We start from the raw sequence: 23,020 nt of genomic DNA, 5'->3' as shown, positions 1-23,020 counted from the left end.
GTGTCGACCTGATCAATCTAGAACGTCACGTGAACCCGTTCTGCCCTACCTGCATGTGGCGCGAGCTCATACTTAGCAATAACAAACACCCGACCAAAAAAACCACCGGCTTGTTCACTAAGACCAACGCCAGTAAGATATTATTTGACTCCCCTCCTTATTGTGCCTGGCGCATTGCCGCGTGCAATTCGCGAACTCACCCAATCCGATATTTAATCGTACAATGGCCGACCGCAGAGCTGTTCGGTCCTCCAGCCGTCGCATTTCTCCGACCCCTCAGCCGTTGTCGAGACACATCCTCCCAGCAACCACTCGACCTACGCAGCGAAATGCCAAAAGGGCCGCAGGGGGTCGGGGTCATGAGGCAGAGAGCATTGCGGATAGAGCCTCACTAGGTTTAGCACCACGAGGGACTCCGCGGGGCCAGAAGACTTCTACTGGTTCAGGACAAAGGAGTGAAAGGAAGCGCAGCAGACCGAGCTTCGATCCCAAGAAATCGTGGGTTTTAGAACTTTTATCAAATTTTCTTGCGAAACTGATTAACAACTATTCAGGTTACACCCAGAGGCAATCAGCTTCTTAGGAACAAGACCAAAGCGCCCTACAGGACAAGCTCCCTCCGAAATCCCAACTGAGATTGAGGTTCAGAGGGAGGAACCCTGTGAACAAACTCATAATGATGATGGTGGTGGTACCTGGCAGCCTGCCCCTAACGATGACGATGACTATGGTGAAGAGAGACGAGAGGAAACACCTGCTGCATCAGCACCAAGCTCTTCAGCCCGAACATTAAGTCGTATCAGACGACAAGAGAAGAACGAGCCGGAAAATCGTCGAAGGTTTATTGACCCTCAACCAAATCCTGAACGGGTTGAATGGCAAGACGGGTTTGGCCAATCCCAGAGTGCACAAAGAACAAACAAGAAAGGCAAATCGTCGCGAGTGGCGTCTAAAAGGAGGCTCGAGGTCGTAGAAGAATCTAGCGGAGACGATGAGTTCGAACAGGGCACCAGCGAGCAGAGGCGGCAAGTCCCAAAAGCGAAACGTGCCCGCTTTGCTACAACTTCTCCGGCGCCTCCGAGTCACCAACCACGAGCGACACAGCAGGATGAAGACTACAGTCTATTGGTAAGGGATAGTACTCCTGAATCTGGCGAGGAAACTGTAGCAAGGGCGCCTTCTAGCTCTGCCCCCCAGTATACTCAGTATAGTGAAGTGAAGGCGTTGGCGAGACAGCATGTTAGCCAACGGGCTAAACTCAACAACCAAGCACGGAGAGCTCGGAATCCATGGTCCGTTGAAGCGTGTCAAGCTCTAATCGATTATATTGGGGACATTGGCTGCAGTTGGAAAGATATAAAAAGGCATGACGAGGCTGCGGGTCACAAACTCTTAGATGATCGTACTCAGGTTGATCTTAAGGACAAGGCTCGTAATTTGAAGGTTGAGTTCCTTAAGTGAGTGGTTCCTCTTGCCTACTCAATCCCCCACTAACTTTTCCATAGAGCTGGCTGCGGTTTGCCGCCCGGCTTTGAGGAAGTATCCCTTGGATCACGAATTGAAAACCAACTGCGGAATCAAGGCGTCAAAATTTGAGCACCGCGGAGGCGTTGGATTGACTGAGATTGGTGTTTTCTGAAATGGACAGGAGGCTTAGCACATTGTGACGGTGACTTCTGATATTTCCGAGGCGTTTCGCACCATATTTTCAACGTTTTATACCCAAGGGTGGGAGGCGTTCTTAATCCAGTTTATTTCCGCGTATGCTTTAGCGGTATATAACTGTTTGACAGTGTTCTCTGGGCACGCGACCAAAAGTGCTACCAACCGCACGCCGATCTCAAGGTGAAAGACTCAGTCATATGTGGAAGAACATTGCCGAGCCAAAAGGAAAGGTCTTTCGTGCTCGGCCCTCAGTTAAATATACACATATATATATAAGCCCCGATGGCCGTAATCTCGTCGGACTTTTGGTCCATACAAATGCGTTTGATCGCCTCAAAGACCTCAGTCCTGAGTATACCGAGTAATTCTGAGCCTGCCAACCCATCTGGGTCCCACTCAAGCCGGGCGGATGGAGCAGTCTGCAACCTTACTTACATCCTCACTCTACTTCGCTCTGCATATAGTGCGACCTTGAGGCTGCCGTTCGGTGAACCATCGTCGTACCTCATCCACAGTTGTCGACCCGCAGCTAAGCACACGCAAACCCCCGCAGCCCATGCCGGTGGAGATGGCAGGCGCCATTGCGGGCGCGGAGGAAACCGGGAAGCACCAACAGCACCAACGACGAACGACCCAACCCGACATTCAGGACGCCATCACCCACCCGGGAGCTGTGAGAATCAATGTCCAGGGTGCTTTCATTGTCGACGACGACCCGACTACTCCACAGAGCGATGACTACGAGCATGACACCAAGGATATCCGTCTGCCAAACCACACGGCTGTCGTAAGCCACATTGCCGTTGATGTAATATTCACGTCTCTTGTGCGAATTCCTGAAGACCCGCTTTCTAACGCGAAGTCTAGATTGGTGGTTCTCTAGCAAAGCTAGTGTACTTCTCCCGCGAGCCGCAGTCCAAGGAAGTAGGTGGCAGACTAAACTTCCTCAAATTTGAGACGGACAAAATCGACACATGCATAGAGTTCATGCGACACCTGCAAGCTGAGCACCAGCAGCTCAATGGCTCACAATCGTCAGATTTATGTGTTATGGCTACTGGTGGGGGCGCGTTCAAGTATTACGACAAGATCAAGGAGGCCCTGAAAGTAGAGGTCTTGCGAGAGGACGAGATGGAATGTTTGATCATTGGTAGGTTACAATCATACGCATGCTATGCTAAATATTCACCAACGGACGTGCGTCCACAGGTCTTGATTTCTTTATCACCGAAATCCCCTCCGAAGTCTTCACTTACAGCGAAGCGGACCCTATGCACTTTGTTCAAGCGCGACTAGATATCTACCCATATCTTCTCGTGAACATTGGTTCTGGTGTCTCCATGATAAAGGTCTCAGGACCACGGCAATACCAGCGTATTGGTGGTACGTCGCTTGGAGGCGGTACGCTCTGGGGCCTTCTTTCTCTGCTCACCGGAGCCCGCAATTTCGACGACATGTTGAGACTAGCAGAAAAAGGCGATAACACCGCGGTAGACATGCTAGTCGGTGATATCTACGGCACGGACTACAACAAAATTGGGCTTAAGAGCACGACAATTGCGAGTAGCTTTGGCAAAGTGTACAAGATGAAACGACAAGCCGAGCGAGACGCGGAAGATCATGGCGGATTGGCAAATGGAGACCACAGCCACAACAGTGAGCTTGATGGCATCAATGGAGAGCCCGAGCCTAGCAGATCCTTTAAACCTGAGGATATTAGTCGAAGCCTTCTCTACGCCGTCAGGTATGTATCTTAGCAGCGCGAAGTAGACTTTATCGGTTGACGCTTACGCTCTGCAGTAATAATATTGGTCAAATCGCATACTTGCATGCCGAAAAACACAACCTCGAGCACATTTACTTCGGAGGCTCGTTCATTGGAGGTCATTACCAGACCATGAATACGCTCTCCTATGCTATCAAGTTTTGGTCGAAAGGCGAAAAACAAGCGTATTTCCTACGACACGAAGGCTATCTAGGCGCTGTAGGTGCGTTTCTGAAGCGGCAACCGAAGAATTGGGGAAGAAGGAACAGCATGGAGGCCCTCGCCCCTCTATACAAAACAAGCTTGAGAGGACAGTGAAATGGACCACCTGTATCATTTGATGGTATATCGTCGGCCTTGTAGGAGGGTCTAGCTTCGTGTTCTAACGCCTAAGCACGAAGCTAAGCAACCGATTCAATATTCCTAGAATTGAGTTGGCGGTAGAGTTGGCGGGACCGGTCTATCGTTGCTGAATAGAATTCGACACCTGAAATGAATTGAAAATTAGACCAACATGTAAACTATCTGCAGCATCTTAAGATTTCTTCCTCACTTGCTTTTGTCGGTCCGGGACAAGACGGCGTAGTCAACATTAAAACTGCCCTTCCCTTTTTCTTGTTGATAATTTCGGCTGGTCGATACTTAACCAACTCCTCTCGTACCTTCATTTTAGTGCCAGAATGACTTTGGACAGCTTCTCCCGTCTTAGCATTCTCATTAACTGCGTCATATTCAACTCAGATTCCTTCTACAACCTCCCTAGCTTTCTCTAAATTGTCCACTCAGCTCATCCTGAACTTTGCATACCTGTATTTTATTCATTATCAACTTGCCTACTTGCGTCGTCGCATCTTTTTCACTTGGCTTGCTGTTTAATGTTGAACCTTTGGTCCTTGGAGCACCCAGAAAATCAGTGGAGTAGCTCAATCAAAGGTCTACAGCCTCCGAAGTGGACAATTAGGTCAATAAAGAGTTTGACTGCAAAATTTTGACAACGCTAGATATATCAACCGTGACTCCTTCAGCAATTTCAGCTATGCCTGCGACTACCCCGTCAGCCGATCTGCCGCCTTCGTTCATACCTACCTCAACAATCACGGTTTCTACAGCCCTCAATAATGACAGCAGTCGAAATCGCTCACGCACACGTTTGCCGTCTTTATCGGGGAAGGGTTCGACTTATGCGCGTTTGATGTCAACTGTATCAAGAAAGCATTCGAACCCTGTGTCCTCTGCCACGGTGGACTCTCATGCATCTCCACGCCCCGCTGGGACACCCGCACGAGCGCCTCCCTATCAGCTGTAATAGCGCCTAAACTCGAGGCCACAATTCTCCACCCAACTATTCCGTCTGGATCTATGAATGCCCAACAATCTCAAGAGCCTCTTTTGCTACGGACCAGAACGAAGCGCTCCATATACCCTAACAGAAGTACCTTAGGACCGTCCGAGATCTCTGACAGACCTGAAATGGCTCTAGCAACGACACTGGGCACCACAATACTCCCACAAGGATCCATTTCCACAAAATCCCGTAGGAAGGGGTTGAAGCGCCGAAAAAAGGGCTTGGCTACAGCAACTACAGGGAAGTCAGATATGCCGGCCGTCAAGCCCCCGATGCTTCCGCCGGAAAATGCAATATCTCAGCCTTCCGAAGAGTCCGTTCAGGCTCATGAAAAGTACAAAACGCTCAAATAGGAAGGCTCAACTAGAAGCACCTTTCATGACATCAGTCACTCCATCATCTGCATCTTCGACAATATCTCCTAATTACACAACTCCATCGACTCACTAGCCCCCTCTACCATTTATCAGTACGAGAAGCACCAAAGATAACAGGTCATTCGGCTCTGCAACCGGTCTTCAATTTTCCCATTGGGAGCGGAAGCCAAAGTTTTGTGGAGGAACCCTCCATACAATTCTTCCCGCCAAGGCGGACCAATTCAGCGCCTCTCGAGAGTGCGAATAAAGAAGCGGAAGGCCCGAGTTCGTACGACGGGTATGCTGGCTCTCGCGACGGGAGGCCAGACCTTGAAGATGTGGATATTATGAAATACGGCAGTATCCGGATAATCCTGGACAAGAACTACCCTCGCACAGGCTTTCCACCCATTATGGAGTCTCCCGAAAAAATTGGTAATCCTTCGTCTATTTTATTTCGAACAACTTAACTTCATTCAAGGGTATGAAAGAAACTTTTGATGTCGGAGCAATTATGGCGACGAGAAGCCTTACATGTTTGGCAGCTTGAACCACATATGCCTGCCTGAGATGAGAGTGTTGATCCTTAGAATCAACTACGAGGTTCCAATAATTCTCCTCTCGCCACGCTAGGTCAACATAAAGACCCTTAGGTTCAAAATAGTGACGATTCCATTCAATGAGCCAATCGACAGATGATACGCTAAATCTAAGGGCTGGGACGAGACCCCCTGGCATCACCTTCCCTCGGGTACCAGGACTAAAGTTTTAAGCCAGCAAAAAAGTCAAGATCCATTGTATCTTCGTCACGGTATTCGTTTAATTTACGATTCACAAAGTGTACTAAGAATCGTTTCGGCAATACCCAACGTGTTCGACCTTGATAGCGATCACCTCTCGTATCGGCTTGTCTGGTGCACCAATCTTCCCTTCACCCACACAGCCACCGTGCTCTTGTCATTGCCATTGTAAACCCACTTGGCGACCCTGTCATCCCAGCTTTCCCACCCAAATATATCCACTGGATCGTCCGCCTCCAAGTTAGATTCTCCTCCGTCTGGAACCGCTCCTAGGCCAATCATCTGGGCATCCCAGTCCATGCCGACCTCAAATCCACCCACCTTCTCCTCAAGTCCAACAACCTTAGCACCACCTCTCGTTGCGAGGTACAACACCTCTTCAGTGGACAACTTAGCCTGGTCTCCATCGTTCATTGCGACAAACCGGCTCACCCAAATAGCCTGCCTAGCCATTTCCAGTACACTCGGGCTGAAGCCTCCGCTAACATCCGTCCCTAATCCCACAGTGATGCCACTCTCAATCAACTCCCTCACCTTCGCGCACCCAGATGTCAGCGCCGTGTTACTCGCGGGGCAATGGCTAATCTTAGCCCCACAGGCCTTGATCAAGGCCACCTCCTCCTCGGTCAAGTGAACCGCATGGGCCAGGATCATCTTGGGCGTCAGCAAGCCTGCCGCATAATACACGTCGGCGTACGACTTGCTTTCGGGAAACAGCTCCTTCACAAGCGCCACCTCGGGCTTGTTCTCGGAGATGTGCGTCTGGCAGTGCACGCCCGTCTCGCGGTGCAAGTCGCCCAGCGCACGCAGACACTCGCTGGTGCAGCTCGGGGCGAAGCGGGGCGTGATGATCGGCGCGACGAGCTCGGCATTGGGGTCAATCTGCTGGATGTAGTCGATGGAGGCCTTGGAGTCTCTGATGCCGTCCTCGATGCTGGCGTCGCGGTAGTAGTCAGGCGACAGCGTGTTCATGCACACGCGGCCGACGAAGGCGCGCTGGCCCTTTTCGAGGCAGATGTCGGCGAGCAGGTTGGTTGAGGCGACGTGCACGGTGGCGTAGTAGGCGGCAGTGGTGGTGCCGTGGGACAGGGTGCGGCTGACGACGCGGTTGTAGACTTGCTTGGCGCGGGCGAGTGATGAGAGGCTGGATTCGAGCGGGAAGGTGTACGTGTTTAGCCAGTCGAGGAGTGTGGATTTGCCGAAGATGCCGGCGTTGGGGTATTGCGAGGCGTGGATGTGCGTGTCTGGTTGGCCGTTAGAAAATAGGAGTTGCAAAATGGATGTAAGAAAAAATGATGAGAAAGCCTAGAACCTCAAGCCCAAATATGTATTCAAAGGCCCCGGGCCTGCCTGAGTTTTATAAATAAAAACATCCAGCACTTCCGGATTGTGAAAATGACAAGACTCCTTACCAATGAATCCAGGGAAGAAAAACCCATTCTCTCCTACTTTCACTATCTTCGCACTCTCCCATCCATCTTTCTTCCGTGGAGCCTCATCTGTGACGTAGCGTTCCACAAATGCTATCGTGCCGTTCTCATCTACCCCAATAGCGCCCATTTGGCAGATCTCCAGCTCTTGCAGGGACTTGCTGTGCACGAAAGCGCCAACATAGATAGTTTTCTCAAGCGACGGCGCCATGGTCTTAATATTTCTTGAAGAGAAGCTTGGGAGAGAAGGTTGGGACGCGATAAGCAAAGCAACAGCACTGATCTTGCGCGAGGAAGAGTCTTCGGCCTAGAAAAACCACAGAGCAAAAGCCAATTCTTACCTCCCCATTCCTAGAATATAGATATTTCTGAGTTTGGGGGATATAGCAAGTCTATCAGCAGGCAGTAATAGAGTGCTTGGAAGGGGAGAGCATTCTTTATCTGCACCGCCGGCCGCAACGCTGGGGCGCACCGATCAGGCAACTCGACACAAGCGGTTTGCGCCGAGCGGCGTGCACCGATAGGGCAATATGTTATCCCTTTGTGTGGCAAGGACTTTTCGTATATGCACGCCTCATAAGCCAATCTAGAGGCTCTATACTGAAAAGAGCTTGGTGTTAAGCCTCTGGTCAGTGCGATTGCTCGGCAGCAAGGGTGCTGGCGCCTCATTGACGCTTGGATATCGAATAACCGCTGGTCGAACGTTCAACCACTTGTAGCACTTAATATACCTCATTTAACGTATATGGTACGTCCTCCCTTATAGCCTTGAGCTGGTTCTTTACCGGCTTATCCTTATTAATGTTAGGAACGCGTATAAAGCGGATAGGTGGCAGTTTAGGGGAGAACTCTAATGGAGGATTTTCCTATATAATTAGCAGCTGGTTAATATGGGAAGGGCAGAAACCTACAGTTATGATATTATATATTACGACCTTTTGCCCAACTTCTTTAAATATATATATATAGTTAGGTGTTTTTAGTGGTGGCCTTCTGCAGTATTTCATCGGATCGCAATATTGAGGCGTTTTGGTGAGGCTTGCTAATCAAATCACGCTAGCTAGGGTGCCTGCAGCATGCTAACCCAGGCAGGAGCGCCCAAAGCGCCCAATACGAAAAGTCTCTTCTGCCACACAAAGGGATCTCACAAATCAGACGCTCCGTAGTAGATTTTGGTTACGGGGTAGGGGAAGCACGTGCAACGGCTCCCTATATACCCCCCAAATCTTCAGCGAAGCGTCTGAGAGCTTATGGGCGTCGGTTTAGTAAGAAGCAAATATTTTAAAAATCGATTTTTAACCTTTTCTATCCCTTGCAACGCTCGCGTCCAACGGTTATCGATAAGGATTAGCCAATCAAATCGTTAGGATCAATGAGCCATGATGAGATATTTGAGGCTTTTGATATGTATATAAAATGCTGTAAGAGCTTAATTTTTGGTGGAGAGTCATGTAATATGTAAGCCCCAGCACTCGTCCTTCCTGCAGAATGGAATTCTACAGGCACGATTGGAAGGCATGGTGGTTAATTATATTACTATATAATTGTATAGACGCGTCTGCGAACATTTGAAAATGGTGTTCGCGCACGGATCGACTCGTTGGACACCAGCGTTGCAAGGATAGTCATAATACATTTATTTAACACAATAGGTTCTTCAAGTAATTGTATTATTATAAATATATGCTATAGCCCTATACCTGTAAGAGGCAAGATATAGATCGTAAAAGTTAAGTTAGATTTTAAACGGAATCTTCGTAGACTTGGACTAAATCCGACCAACTACCTATATCCAACTTATCATAAAATAGAGCTACGATACCGCTATAACGTAGAGGCGACAGAGAAGATAAAGAGCTTTTAGCTTATCCCTTAACACGTCAACTTGGGCACCCGTGTTATCGATAAGAGCCTACCAATCAGATCAATAGAATTCAATGCCTGTGCTTAGGAATACAAAGCTTCTGATTTCATAGCGAAATAATATATAAGCTTATCTTTGGAGTTGAGTCGCNTGATATAAAGTCTCTAGCGGCCGTACTTCTTGCAGAACGGTATTTTATAGATACTGCNGCTAAAATAAGTCCTTGAATGACGCTGCCGCCTAGATAAACGCGTTGTTCAAGTTTTGGTGTTCGCGCACGGGCCTTCTCCTCTGGGTGCCCTAACGTGTTAAGGGATAGTTTTTAGATATAGAGAAGTATATAAGGTATAGCAGTAAGGTACAATTACAATAAAAATTACGATAAGCTAGACGAAAACTAACCGACGAGTTTTAGATAATATACGACCGACTACTTATATTTAATATTTTATATAATATAGCTACGACGTCGTTATTTAATATATTAGATGGAGAAGCTAAAGAGCTCCTACCTTATAGTGTTTTTATAATAACTAGGCGTTATAAAAGGGTCGAGATAGCGGTAAAAAAGGTAATTTTTGGTGTATTTTGATGCTCCGTTACCACCACAGCTGCGACCATAAGCCTCAGACCCTCGGTAGAAAATTCGTTGGGTGATAAGGAACGGTATGCCCGCGCGTACGATCCACCGGGGGTCTGATTAATGAGATAAGCAACATGCGCCTTTAGCAATGGTGCACTACCCTTTTAGACACCAGCTCACCGACATATAATACTTGTAGACTTGGCAGGGCGTGGTATGAAGACTTTTTAACTGTGAAGGGAAGCTGCAACGTAACATTGCCCGCCGTTCTACCTAGCCCGGTACTTTTACAGCAAGAAGCAGTAAATTAATCCGTCATCTAGATCAACTCCAGCTTAGAATCCAAAACTCCTTATCCTGCCAATAAAAACAATCCGGGTTCCTCCCCTCTATTGACTAGGCTACATGCTATAATCGTGAATACCCGTCGGGCCCTGATCATTGTAATCCGGACGCGTCATATAGCCTTTGCTCATACCTTGATCCACGACGAAAATGACCTTGGCTGCCACCTGCGCGCCCAAGAATGCAGCTTCATCATACCCGACGTCTTTCCACTCAGGGAAGTACTCTGGCGGTCGGGCTAGCTTGATGCTGGTGGGCGTTTGCCCATGAGACGAGTGCGCATTGTGGCTGTGTATGGAGGGGAGTGCGTTGTTGGGGTGAAGTAGATGCGGGTTCTGTCCGGTTGTGGCGGCTAGTAGGAGCGGGTTTACTTGACTAGAAGAGCCATGCGGCCCGAGTTGCGGCTGTGGGGTGTTGGCCCCGGTGCCGGCTGGGGTTGACATATTGGAAGGGAGCTCGCTGGTGAAGATTGTAGCGGAGGAGGGAGAAATGAGATATTTAGTTTGGAGAGTCGACATCAAGCCATCTTTGAAGCCTGCAGAAGCGAGAGTCAGATCGTTATTGTTGTTCAGTAAGGAAAGTGAGGCTACCTCTTATTTTGGATCCGTTCCCGCAGATGATGAGAGAATCCCAGAGCTCACTCCTTTTGTTTACCTCTTCAACAGATGAGATGGTTCGATGTATCGCGTCTGCAATTCTTTCGAGGATCCCCCCGCTGGCAGCTTGGAATCTTTCTGTTCCGACCTCGATTTCTCGTCTGATGGGTCCGGTATGGGACGAGAACAAGAAATCAGAAGTACCGTTGGCTTCAACTGCTGATCTCGGCTCGCCAACATCCATTTGCTCTGGTGCATCATGCTTCTTCTGCGGTCCTTCATCTAAAGCTGCTTGTGCCTCCGCCATGCCTTTGCTGCCAAGGTTCATACTTTTCAGCTGATCAAGCAACGCGTGATCCTCATACATGAACGTATTACGCTCTCGTTTCGAATTTGGCAGCCGTACAGGGCGAGCTTGGACTGGAGCTGTTTCGGCCCCTTTCTTCTTTGCTGCGGCTTTTTCTTGCTTCTCTCTCTCCTTTCGTGCAAGGTATTCGTTCATTTTACCACCTGCAACGATACTAGCAACATCGAGTACTCCCTCGTTTTCATCATCGCCATTCTGCTCCTCGCCGATTTCTGTGTCTGGTCCAGGACCTCTTGGCACCATGCCAAGTGCAGCAGCAGACTCTCTACGCCCTGGTCCTGATCCTGTCGCGCCGGTTGAGGCTGCTGCGGCGGGATTCGTAATGACTTGCTGGACAGGTGAATCTGATGTACCAGGTAGTCGTACGCCGACAGGCAGAATCTCGCAAATTGCACTTCTCTTAAGCTGCTCGCACATTTCGCGCGTGAATCCTTTAGAACGCAGTATTTTGAGTAGCCGCTCAGTCATGGCTTCGCCTCCACAATTTGGGAGCGCAACCACCCTTCCTGTACCGTGAGGTATAAATTCACTAACAGCCGTCACATCGACTTTGTCCCGTCCCACATCCACAACTGTAGCCGTGTGCACGCCATACGCCCAGGCTGTCGCAATCGCTGAGTCCATGAGGCCGAAGGCTGGTGTCTTGAATTTCTCGAAGAAGAATTGCGTGAGCTTCTCATGCTCGCGTGGCGTCCAAGCCGGTTGCGCTATTAGGAGAATAGGTGTATGGAAAGGCGGATTCAGGGTATTGTAGACGTGGGTCATCAGAGCGAAGAAACACGGCCAATTCGTTATCCTGCCCTCGGAAATGGGCCACACAGCGCCTTCTTCAGATACTGGGTCTTCTTCATATATAATCTCGTCATCCTCGGGCTCTCCGAAGGTTTTCTTCATATCATTGATTTCTTCGACCTCTTCCTGAAGCACTGGGTTTCTCTCGGTCTTATCGGTTCGCCGGCGCACCTTGTACGGCTCCCATTCTCCATCTTTCTCAGCGAGGAACATGCGCGACCTCACACGTAAGTGGGCGGGAGTGAAGGACTCGGGCAGACCTAGCTGCGCAGTTGTGGTTTCTGAGCCCGGTGCAATTATCTGGGCATCTGGTCAGCACATGTGGCACGAGTGGGGGCAAAGCAAGAGAATGTGGCTGGTTGATGTACAATGATTTGCTCATCTTTGAAGGGCGGCATGGTTAATAATTATCCGCTGATTCGGACGTCTTGTTCTGACGGCGCGCGTGGTATTGAATGGCGCAGGTGGAAAGTCGCGAAGCTCTCACCTGCCGCATCTCACCGCCCGGCAATAGTTTCGTTGCTTCCAATCCACCGACAACGTGGGCTGCATTAGACCTTCCAACCCGCTCGTTCACTATGCGCCGAACAGGAAAGAGACCACTCCAGGAACCTGGCAAGCATCTCGAGGAGCCTCCACCCTGAACACCACATGCTCTACTAAGCTCTGCGTCTGAACCTTAGCAATGGAGGCTTCAGAGATGGCGTCAGTCGCAAACACCTCTATCGACCTCATGTCCAGAGCCTCCAATGCTGTTGGACAGACTTCAGCTCCTATAACCATAGTAAAAGTTACCGAGACATCATCATGGTCCAATACGAGGCTTTTAGGACGCGTGATATTGGCTATTCTCAGAGTCATCCCAGGCGTTCTTTACTGGGCCATTACCTTTACTACTATTACTCTGCCAACATGGCTATTCACCCTCTTTTCTATGAGTCTGACCTTTACTATGAACTTTACGACCTTGTATGCTTTCCCGGTATTTTTGCAGAAGTTCGCTCTAACCACAACACAGGTTGTTAATCGTCGTATTCTTTGCCTCCACAATCAGTTATTTCGTACGATATCGGTTTATGAACATGTATTCCCGACTACCCCCGGAACCGCAGCGCGAAGAACCGCGAGTCGAAGTATTCCCAGACAGCCAAGAGAGCGACTCGAAGCGGGGTCTTTCCAACTATCTAGATGAGTTCCTCAGCGCAATAAAAGTTTTTGGATATTTAGAGCGACCTGTTTTCCACGAGTTGACACGAACGATGCAAACCAGGAAACTGATAGCTGGAGAAACTTTGCTATTGGAAGAAGAAAAAGGCTTCTGTCTAGTTGTGGACGGGTTGGTCCAGATTTTCGTCAAATCAAATCGAGAGGGTCCGGGTTCGGACAATGAAACTAGGACGCCAGGGAGGTCTTCAGACGATGGGGAAGGGCACCACGGGCATAGCCAGGGATACCAACTTCTAACAGAGGTTAAGAATGGGGCTCCTATGTCATCACTATTCTCAATCCTATCTCTATTTACAGAGGATATTAAGCTCCGCCATGAGGACGATGAAGATGGAGGCGTTGAGTCTAGCGCCTCTAGTACCGGCCCAGGTCACACCAGGTCTATACGGGTCCCTGTTGTGAGGCTAGGAAGCTTTACTCCTGACTCGGGTCCTCAAAGTCCAGTACACACACCCCAAACACCCCCTCAATCCAATTTAAGAAATCGGCGGACCTCCGGTTTAGCCAGCCCTACGGCAGGTGGCCAGCTTCCTAGCGTACCGCCTTTATCGCTGGATATGAACGGAGAACTACCTAGTCATCGTGAAAAATCATTCAAGAAGTCGCGATCAAGAACCAGGAATTCGAAATCCGCACACCCTGATATAGTGGCTAGAGCCACGGTAGATACAACTATAGCCATCATTCCAGCTACCGCGTTTCGTCGCTTAACTCGGGTTTACCCAAAAGCTACCGCACACATAGTTCAAGTTATCCTAACGCGATTACAGCGTGTCACTCTCGCAACCGGTCATGCCTACCTTGGCCTAACCAGTGAAGTCCTCCGAACAGAGAGATTGATGAACAAATACACCACATATGACCTACCTGGATTCCTTCGTGATGCAGCCCTAGAGAGGCTAAAGGAAAAATTTGCAAAAGAGAGAGAACGAATTGGTCCGGAGGAGGGCATGAAAGGCATTGCGTTGCACAATCCCGGGGCTGGCCGGCGTAGAAGATCAAGTGCTGGTTTAAGGAAAGGAGCAGCTGCAAGAGCTACACTTGTTGCGGCGCGGGCCTCGTCATCTTTTGACGGGAGTAACGAGACCATTACGAGGCTGAATTCTCCGGAATCTACCGAACAAAGCGAAAGATCTGGCGTTAGTGCTGGAGATCTCCTCACCAATACACACCTGCCGAGAGGCAGAGGCAGACACGGACGACTCAGCTTTTCTCAACCCTATCAGACTGTAGAAGGACGGAGGGATTCCCGCACGCCATTAGACTCAGGTGCCTTCAATCCTTTTGCATCGTCCCTGCGCGGACCAGTACCACTGCACCGACAAGAATCTCTTGACGAGGACGGCATATTCCGCGAATCAGTGCTTGACTGCATGTTCAAAGCAATTGGATTGACAAACTTACAAAACAATATGATGAAAGCCAATTCGGTTGAGCAGTCTCCACGAATGGTGTCGTTCGATGCCAAGAAACAAAAGGCAATATTTACCAACGTTTTTGGCTTCATAGATCCTTATGAGGCATCCGGTGATGGCGATTCGGAATCTCTTACTTCAACGTCATTATCTGCCGTCAGCGTTAGCGGTAATCACAGTATTCTGGAGGAAATTGTGAATGACGTCGAGATTGTCTTTTTTCCAAAAGGTGCTGTTCTCGTGGAGCAAGGCGAGAGGAACCCTGGTCTGTATTATGTCATCGATGGATTTCTCGATGTTAGCGTCCCAGCTGACGAAGATCACTCTGAGTCCAATGTGATGGGTACGTTCCCTAGAGCTCCTGGGATGGGAGAGTCTGATCTCTTTGCTGGCCCGCCATTAAAGCGAACCGTTACCGGTTCCTCACGGGCAGGGCCTGTTGGGCGTGGCAGTGAGGCCGGAAAGAAAAAGAAAACAAGAAAGAGTCTATTCTTAACGAAGCCAGGAGGTCTTGCTGGATACTTAGGAACTGTATCTTCTTACAGATCATTCATTGATGTTACAGCAAAGACAGATGTGTACGTTGGTTTTCTCCCACGAGCTTCGATTGAGAGAATTGTGGATCGATATCCAGTCGTTCTCCTTACCATGGCCAAACGATTAACAACCCTTCTACCTCGCCTAATATTGCATATCGATTTTGCGTTAGAATGGGTTCAGGTCAATGCGGGGCAAGTTATATACAATCAAGGAGAAGAAAGCGATGCCATCTATATCGTTCTCAATGGCCGCCTAAGAGCGATCCAAGAAGGGGAAAATGACGGGATGAAAGTGATAGGCGAATATGGTCAAGGTGATAGTGTTGGAGAACTTGAAGTTCTTACGGAATCGGCCCGACCCGGATCTTTACACGCCATTCGAGACACCGAGCTTGCGAAGTTCCCGAAGACTCTATTCAATAGCTTAGCACTCGAGCATCCTGGGATCACTATTAAAATCTCGAAGATTATCGCGACACGCATGCGGGCGTTGGTCGATGATCCACTTCACGAACATGCGAAAGAACGGACCGCAAAGGCTCTACGCAGCAATGTATCGTCTACCGTGAACCTTCGCACAGTGGCAATTCTCCCGGTGACAGCTGGGATACCCGTTGTTGAATTTGCCGGTCGACTTATGAATGCTTTAAATCAGATCGGCACACCTAATGGCGTCGTCTCATTAAATCAAGCTGCTATCCTGAACCACCTTGGCAGACATGCTTTCAATCGAATGGGGAAACTCAAGTTATCACAATACCTAGCGGATCTAGAAGAGAAGTACGGCCTTGTGCTTTATGTCGCGGACACGAACGTGAAGTCCCCATGGACCCAGACGTGTATTAGCCAAGCTGACTGTATTCTTCTGGTTGGTCTCGCAGAAGGTTCTCCAAGTATTGGTGAATATGAAAGATTTTTGCTCACGACCAAGACTACAGCGCGGAAAGAGCTAGTGCTTCTGCATTCGGAGAGATACTGCCCGCCTGGCCTCACCCGCAAATGGCTTCGAAATCGTATGTGGGTCAATGGCGGTCATCATCACATCCAAATGTCTTTTAGGACTACTCCGGAGCCCGTCCACCCAGCCGGCCGGCGCTTTGGAAATGCGTTGAAACAACGTGTACAAGTTCTCCAAGCCGAAATTCAAAAATACACATCGCGGAAAGTTCGACAAACACCTCTCTACTCCGCAGAAACACCCTTCAAAGGCGACTTCCACCGATTAGCCCGTCGGCTATGCAGCAAATCAGTCGGCCTTGTCCTTGGGGGTGGAGGTGCCAGAGGAATCTCTCAAATTGGTATCATTCGAGCATTGGAGGAAGCTGGCATACCTATTGATATCGTTGGGGGCACTTCCATAGGTGCCTTTATTGGAGCCCTGTACGCATGGGATGCAGATGTCGTACCAATGTACGGAAGAGCCAAGAAATTCGCCGGTCGGATGGGTAGCATGTGGAGGTTTGCTCTCGACCTCACATATCCCTCGTAAGTACTCTCCCCTCATGCTGCTTTACCTCGCTAACTTAATAGTGTGTCATATACCACCGGCCACGAGTTCAACCGCGGAATATTTAAGACTTTCGGAAACTCGCAAATTGAGGATTTTTGGCTCGAATTCTACTGCAACACCACCAATATAAGCAGGAGCCAGTCTGAGATTCACACGAGTGGATATGTCTGGCGCTATGTGCGAGCCTCAATGTCACTTGCTGGTCTCCTTCCCCCACTATGCGATAACGGCAGCTTATTAGTCGATGGTGGTTATATCGACAACCTTACGGTCGCTCACATGAAATCTCTTGGTGCGGACGTCATATTTGCTGTCGATGTCGGTAGCCTCGATGACACAACACCCCAGTCTTTCGGCGACTCTCTCTCCGGCTTCTGGGCCCTCCTAAACCGATGGAACCCCTTCTCCTCCTACCCTAACCCTCCCACACTAGCAGAAATTCAGGCTCGTCTTGCATATGTTTCGAGCGTTGATGCGCTTGAACGCGCCAAAACCACGCCAGGTTGTAGATACATGCGGCCACCAATCGATCCCTACGGCACGCTAGATTTTGCAAAATTCGACGAGATCTATCAGGTTGGATATAAGTACGGCAAGGATTATTTGGCCCAGCTGAGGGATCGGGGTGTCTTGCCTGTCATGGAAGAGACAGAGAAAGAGAGGAATTTGAGAAGAACGATGGCACCTAGGAGAGCGAGTATTTGATGGCGAACACTTGATGGCGAAACGAACATGACTGCATCATTGGCGTTACCGGTATCATGGTAAGCGTTGTATCTAGTGCAACGCATTCCACCAGCTTGGATATAGCTGGCATAGAAAGAAATAGATTCTTCACTTATTCATGAAGGTTTGGCTTAGTTGGTTGCGAGCATTCATTGTGGGGAAAAGTTTAATGGCTAATTGGAGAAGGAGCTTTGTGGAGAGGATAAATACAGCTGGCGCTGTTCTGAATGCGACACAAGACACAGTTGGTTAAAGAACTTGTGAACAGTGATGAGAGGGATAGGCGTGTTGAACAAGGTGTGGGCATTGGGCGTTTTCATTTCAATAAGTACTCAAGCATATTATTACTATTTTATTATTTCTTCTTGATTAGCGTCTGATGCGGTCCCAATTAAGGTCCATGCGGACTAATACCGCTAGGTTAGGTACAAAAACCCTCCAAGGAGGCGTGAGAGGTAATACAGCATGTACCCCTCCAGATAGCATCTATACTACGTCAACGGGAGGAAAAATACCATTAGGTCGCTCTAGGACTCCCGTACGGGAATGTCTAGAATGCCTATCTTACCCTGCGTACTATGCTTCCACGATTTTATAGAATACCGTAAGTTAACTGCCCCTAGCACCTTCTTTAATTGCCCTATATATGTATATATACGCCTGCGGTCCTCCTACTTGCAGTATGATCCAGTCCTGTATGACCTTCTACCCAAAAAGAATAGCCTGGATAAACTAGGTGTCTTATCCTAGGGCCCTAACCTAGGTCCCCTAACCCCCAGCCAAAAGGTATAGAGGAAGACGAAATACCGCGTGTGTGGTAAATCTAGGCCGTCGGGTAGGGTAGTATAAAGGCGGGTAGATGAGAGGCTCATTAGAGGCTTCCTAAGGCGTATGCGGTTTGGTTGCCGTGTGTAGTTGCTGTGCCGTGTAGTATAACGTATGCCGTACGGGAGGAAGGGGGTGACGTCGGAGGTAGATGCCGTGATTCGAATAAACCGATGTACAGACGTGATGGTCGTATTTTGAGCTTCCGTTGGGGCTCACCCTCCCAGCGAAAATTCTCTATTGTGCCGCCACGTCGCAGCGCCGTCGCAGCGTCGACGCAGCGCAGCTGTACATACGCCCCTACGTTTGCTCTAGTAGTCTATTGGCACGGTCCTAATGGGACGCCAATAGTATCTGCTAGGTTCCTGGGCTCCACCGCGTGGAGGTGCAGAGGCCGATTTTCATCGAGCGCACTCAAGCATATTACATTAAGCAGCTATGTTTTTGCGATGTCCACTCTTGCTCTTACCTCTGGAAAGGTAAGAGGTTTACGTAGTGCATCTCTGTTGTTTTTAATAGCGAAGAATGGTGTGAAGTTGAGGGCGAGCACTTTAGAGGGCACAGGTTTAAACGAGTCATGTAAGTTAGAGGTTAAGAAAGTTTCAAAAGCTGTGGTAAGATTTGGGCCAAGCCGTTAGTCTTACCTTTCGTGGCGTATGCTAGCGTAATACTGTCGTCCAATCTCGAAGCCCCTAGAATACTAACGTATAGTATATTACACCGTTCCAAACCAAAGTATCCCTTCTCCCGTTTATAGCAGGACGCTAGATTTAAATATAAATTAATCTATAAATAGCTCAGATTTAGCTATAGGTAGATCGAAGAGCCTATTTTGCAAGTTAACTAATCCTAAAAAAAAGCGCTCCAGACGACCCCTAGTTCTCTTAAAGGAGTAAGCTCTTTATTATCTTAAAATAATTATATTAGCTTCTATCTTACAAACGGCTTAGTACTAGTTATTTCTAGGATTTCAATGTTAGTTAGTAAGTAATTAAAAACGCTCTTAAATAACAAAGATATTAACATTATATTACTTGCTAGAAACTACTTCTTTTAAATAAAAATAAATAGGATCGGCTTTAGTTTGCGCTTAACCACGTTAACTAGACTTAAGAATAGTTAGTATCTTATTCTCTAAACGGATAAAATATAAGTAATAGGTAGTTAATATAAAAAGTAATATATTACTTATTATCTTAGAGAGGAGCTTAATCTAATATATATTCTTAACTAAGTTTAACGCTAAAACGGCTAGATATTTTAGGAGAAGGAATAGAGAAAGATTAATTTGGAAACGTACTATTAAAGAATCGTCCCTTCTATTTACGGCTAGCTATGGATAAAGCCTTGGCTAAAATTTATATAAGATAATATATACTAAGGCTATTATTACTAACCTACTTAAGCGTGGAGTTATCCTAATATTCTAGTCTACCATTGGAGAAACTAAGAAGGGCCCCCCAAAATCACTCCTTAAACCACTTCAAAAGGTCCAAACAGCCTGCCTCTAAAGTATCACAGGTGGGTACAAGCGAACGGCCACAGCACTGCTTAAGAAGGAATCCAATATTCCCCCCCTATAGTTACATATTAAAGCCGCTGCAATACAAAAAACGCAAAATAAACGCAACTCTAATGTTATAAAGTACATTAAGACACGCCTAAGTAAACTATAGAGGGATCCTAGGGTGCCCTATAGGAGAATAAACCAACAACCCTAAAGTAGGGAAGAGATATTAGAGAAACAGGTAAAGAAAGCAGAAGAAGAATAGTATCACTTTAGGGCCCAGGCCCATATAGAGGAGGAAGGGAGACGCGCAAGAGGTTAGTAAAAACAATAGTAAGACAGAGAAAGGAGCTAAAGTAGAATATATAAGAACGCTAGGAAACCATCTACCATAATATAATACTGGTTAGACTAACGCTAGAGAGGTAAATAGGAGTTAAAGGTATAAAGGCTAACTTAGGTAAGATAAACCTAAGCTATAGTATAGTTAACGCTATAGGGGGTAAATACCTAAGGGCTCTAAGAAGGCCTAATAAAGGCAGAAAATATAATAGTAATACTCTTAAGAACAGGGGTAATAGGACTAAAAGATTGGCTTTACTAGGTAGGTGTCCTAGTAAGTAGCCCGAGATACAAATGTAGCTGGCTAAAACAGACACTAAAACACGTAATACTGCTATGCCCCCTACGCACTAATTAAGAAATAATGCTCTTAGTAGCTAGCACAGAGAACTATAATACACTACTCTTAATATAAAAAGGCCTCAAGGCGGTTACCTAGTGGCTTATTAGTTAAAATATGCTAAATCAGTTCCGGGTTACAAGGAAAATGGTAATAGAAGGTAAGGAGGCGAGCAGTAGGTGCCCCCTAGTAACTCTACAGTAGTAGAGTAAAAGTTTGTAATACTAGCGCGTCTATAGGCTTATTACGGCAGCAGTGGTTCCTAAGGAGGTTAAATAGTAAGGTAGTAGAGCACTATAGGCGACTNNTAGGCGCTAANNAGGCGAGTCNNAAAAGGCGGGGAGATNNATNANNGGGTTTTCTNATTTTTCTTAAATAGAGTTTTCTCCCTATATGTAAATAAGGAGTAGTCTGCGTGGGCCTAATAGGGATCTAAATCGGACGTTAAGTAATGAATTATTATTATTATTATATTCTAGTCTATATTTAGCCCTAATTTTAATTTAATTAAGAAGATCTGGAACTAGATAAAGGATTAGATTAAGCGTGGGTATAAAGAGCGGATATAAACTTACCTACGGCTTTATAAGGCTATAAAGGCTATATAGGACGTTATTACTATAGAGCAGCTTAATAAGCTAATTAACTTAAGGCATTAACGCTGTCTATAGTGCCAAGACATTCATTTCCTAATACGTGAATTCTTACCAAAATCGACACAACTTTAAACAATTTTATAACGCCGTAGCAATCAAATATAGCGAAATCAGTATGTAGATTATTTAATTATAGTTAATACTTTATCTGCTAGCCACCTGCCCCTCTTACTACCTTTAGCCTTTACCCTATACTATTAATTAAGCGTTATATAAGGCCTTAATTAAGGGCTATCTACACCTTCTTATATACTTTAATTAAACGCTCTAGATCCTCTATACTTTATCCTATCTATTTAAGCTCTAGATAAAGCTTAAGGATTTTCTTTTTTTAGTGCCAGCTAAAGGTATTTAATTAGGTTTAAATTAGGTAAATAGAGAGGGAAATCTAGGGTCTAAACGCTATGCTTTTCTAACTACTCCCTTATAACTTTTAATATATAGATTAGAGGCTTATAGATTAGTATAAGACCTTTTTTTAAGGCCTAGATATAGCTTCGGGCGCTATAACCTTCTTTTACTACTAAAGAATCCCTTTCTATAGCGATTAACTCTAAGCGACCATTGTTAGCGACTTAGTCAATTAAGGCACGAGCACGGTAAGAGGGACGCGCAAGCCTGTACGAGTGGATTTTCTATAAACGAGAATCTAAAACTAGAGAAAGGAAAGTAGAAGAAGAGTAGCGCCGCTTGATGTTTTATATAATCTTCGCGTCACGTGACCGCAATATACGGCAATCTGTGGCAATTTGCTAGTACTGTAATATTACCCCCCCTCTACAAAAGCCTGCCCTTAGGCTTTGTAGTCCATATTATACCTATAGGGTGTTTTTATCCTTATGTTCTTCTAGTAGCTTATTGTCTTTACTATATTAGCATACTATTTACTTATCTAGGTACTTTAGGGGTCCTAGTTTATTAGGGTAATAGCTATAGAATTTTTAAAGCTTATAGGGATTACTAATAAAGTTCTATATAGGGTACTAGGTAGGGTTTAGGTTATAGCCTTTCTAACTAATATAGTATTACGGAGTAAGTATAAGCGGCGATAATATATAGCAAGGTAGATATTATTAAGCTATGTATATAGACTATATAAGGAGGTTAAGACGTTACGTAAGGAAAGAAGGTAGGAAAACGGGAAGAAAGGGCATATATCGTTGACTTAGTTGCTTAGTTAATACGTGCATGGGCAGAATAGGGTTTAGGTCGTGGTCCTGGCAAAACTTGGCAGAATTTGGTGGAACTTGGCAGAATATGGCAGAATGCCGTAGATTGCCGTTAGATTGCCATCAGATTGCCGTTAGATTGCCATTTCGCGGTTGGTCTCTAATTGCTGAGTCGGTGGAAACGGGTGGACGTGTGTAAGGTGTTACGGGGGTGTCCCGTGACATATAGTACTTTCGCGTTCTTCTTACTAGTTTATAGGCTATTATTTCTTTAATTTCCTATTTATTGTTGCTATTAACTTAAATTGGTAAGGGAGGTTTATTTTTTATCTGGGTAATAGGTTGTCCGCGGCCTTCTATAGCTTATTTAGTAAGAAAATAGTATAAACCTTTATTAAATCTAGGAGCTTTACTTATATAAGTTACCAATCTTTTTAAGGACCTTATACGGTCCTACTATTTAATAGTTTAGCTTATAGCTAGGCCGTTTTATCTTTTAGTTCTTTATTATAACCTAAACTACATTACCTACGGTAAAGTCAGGCTCGCGCCTATACTTATTTACCTACTATTTTATTAATTTCTAGGCTTTTTTTAAGCACTTAGCGTACTACTAAGCTTCCTTATAAGATAGTTTTTTATATATAGTTTAGGGTCCTTTTAGTCTGTTCTAGTTAAAGCTTATATAGGGTAAGTAGCCTATTTTTAGTTAGATAGGGGCAAATCCTATAAAGTTATAGGGTAAGGTTACTTGGGCATAGTCTATTAAAAATAGAAGTTTAGCCTAGTTATCCTAGAAGTAGTTAATAAAGGGCTAAAGTCTCTAGTCTAAGTATTAATTTATAATCTTTATCTA

General features: G+C 46.6%; 5 protein-coding genes across 5 annotated transcripts; 3 read left to right on the top strand and 2 right to left on the bottom strand.

The window, feature by feature from the left end:
• The first annotated feature begins 95 nt into the window (after positions 1–95).
• Positions 96–1,952, top strand: K441DRAFT_697725 (uncharacterized protein). The gene is made up of 3 exons (XM_067653001.1): positions 96–498; positions 555–1,457; positions 1,506–1,952. Exons 1-3 carry the CDS (start codon positions 224–226, stop codon positions 1,594–1,596), a joined length of 1,269 nt encoding a protein of 422 aa, XP_067502182.1. The 5' UTR covers positions 96–223; the 3' UTR covers positions 1,597–1,952.
• Positions 1,953–2,233: 281 nt separating this feature from the next.
• K441DRAFT_569966 (pantothenate kinase) lies at positions 2,234–3,748 on the top strand (the record flags this gene model as incomplete). The annotated part of the gene is made up of 4 exons (XM_067643888.1): positions 2,234–2,473; positions 2,533–2,815; positions 2,875–3,409; positions 3,466–3,748. The coding sequence occupies 4 exons, from the start codon at positions 2,234–2,236 to the stop codon at positions 3,746–3,748; spliced, it is 1,341 nt and encodes a 446-aa protein (XP_067502181.1).
• Positions 3,749–5,574: 1,826 nt separating this feature from the next.
• Positions 5,575–7,733, bottom strand: K441DRAFT_177423 (guanine deaminase). The gene is made up of 2 exons (XM_067640354.1): positions 7,344–7,733; positions 5,575–7,175 (listed from the first exon to the last, which is right to left on the bottom strand). The coding sequence occupies exons 1-2, from the start codon at positions 7,570–7,572 to the stop codon at positions 6,022–6,024; spliced, it is 1,383 nt and encodes a 460-aa protein (XP_067502180.1). The 5' UTR covers positions 7,573–7,733; the 3' UTR covers positions 5,575–6,021.
• Positions 7,734–9,808: 2,075 nt separating this feature from the next.
• On the bottom strand, positions 9,809–12,346 carry K441DRAFT_662826 (actin-like ATPase domain-containing protein). The gene is made up of 3 exons (XM_067649103.1): positions 12,277–12,346; positions 10,744–12,208; positions 9,809–10,688 (listed from the first exon to the last, which is right to left on the bottom strand). The coding sequence occupies exons 1-3, from the start codon at positions 12,304–12,306 to the stop codon at positions 10,210–10,212; spliced, it is 1,974 nt and encodes a 657-aa protein (XP_067502179.1). The 5' UTR covers positions 12,307–12,346; the 3' UTR covers positions 9,809–10,209.
• A 295-nt stretch (positions 12,347–12,641) lies between these two features.
• On the top strand, positions 12,642–17,304 carry K441DRAFT_569763 (lysophospholipase NTE1; the record flags this gene model as incomplete). Its single annotated transcript, XM_067643877.1, has 3 exons — positions 12,642–12,877; positions 12,927–16,574; positions 16,620–17,304. 3 exons carry the CDS (start codon positions 12,642–12,644, stop codon positions 17,302–17,304), a joined length of 4,569 nt encoding a protein of 1,522 aa, XP_067502178.1.
• Positions 17,305–23,020: the final 5,716 nt, after the last annotated feature.

This window comes from Cenococcum geophilum (assembly GCF_001692895.1).
Source record: "Cenococcum geophilum 1.58 unplaced genomic scaffold K441scaffold_31, whole genome shotgun sequence".
In the NCBI taxonomy this organism is placed as follows: Eukaryota; Fungi; Ascomycota; class Dothideomycetes; order Gloniales; family Gloniaceae; genus Cenococcum; species Cenococcum geophilum.
This window is presented reverse-complemented; position numbering and strand designations above follow the sequence as displayed.

Coding starts and splice junctions, on each gene's coding strand:
- K441DRAFT_697725 (XM_067653001.1), top strand. CDS start 224: ATGGCCGACCGCAGAGCTGTTCGGTCCTCCAGCCGTCGCATTTCTCCG. Junction 499..554: donor AGCTTCGATCCCAAGAAATC/GTGGGTTTTAGA, acceptor ACAACTATTCAG/GTTACACCCAGAGGCAATCA. Junction 1,458..1,505: donor TTGAAGGTTGAGTTCCTTAA/GTGAGTGGTTCC, acceptor ACTTTTCCATAG/AGCTGGCTGCGGTTTGCCGC.
- K441DRAFT_177423 (XM_067640354.1), bottom strand. CDS start 7,572: ATGGCGCCGTCGCTTGAGAAAACTATCTATGTTGGCGCTTTCGTGCAC. Junction 7,176..7,343: donor TTTCTTCCCTGGATTCATTG/GTAAGGAGTCTT, acceptor ACGGCCAACCAG/ACACGCACATCCACGCCTCG.
- K441DRAFT_662826 (XM_067649103.1), bottom strand. CDS start 12,306: ATGCCGCCCTTCAAAGATGAGCAAATCATT. Junction 12,209..12,276: donor TCAAAGATGAGCAAATCATT/GTACATCAACCA, acceptor CCAGATGCCCAG/ATAATTGCACCGGGCTCAGA. Junction 10,689..10,743: donor GAACGGATCCAAAATAAGAG/GTAGCCTCACTT, acceptor TCGCTTCTGCAG/GCTTCAAAGATGGCTTGATG.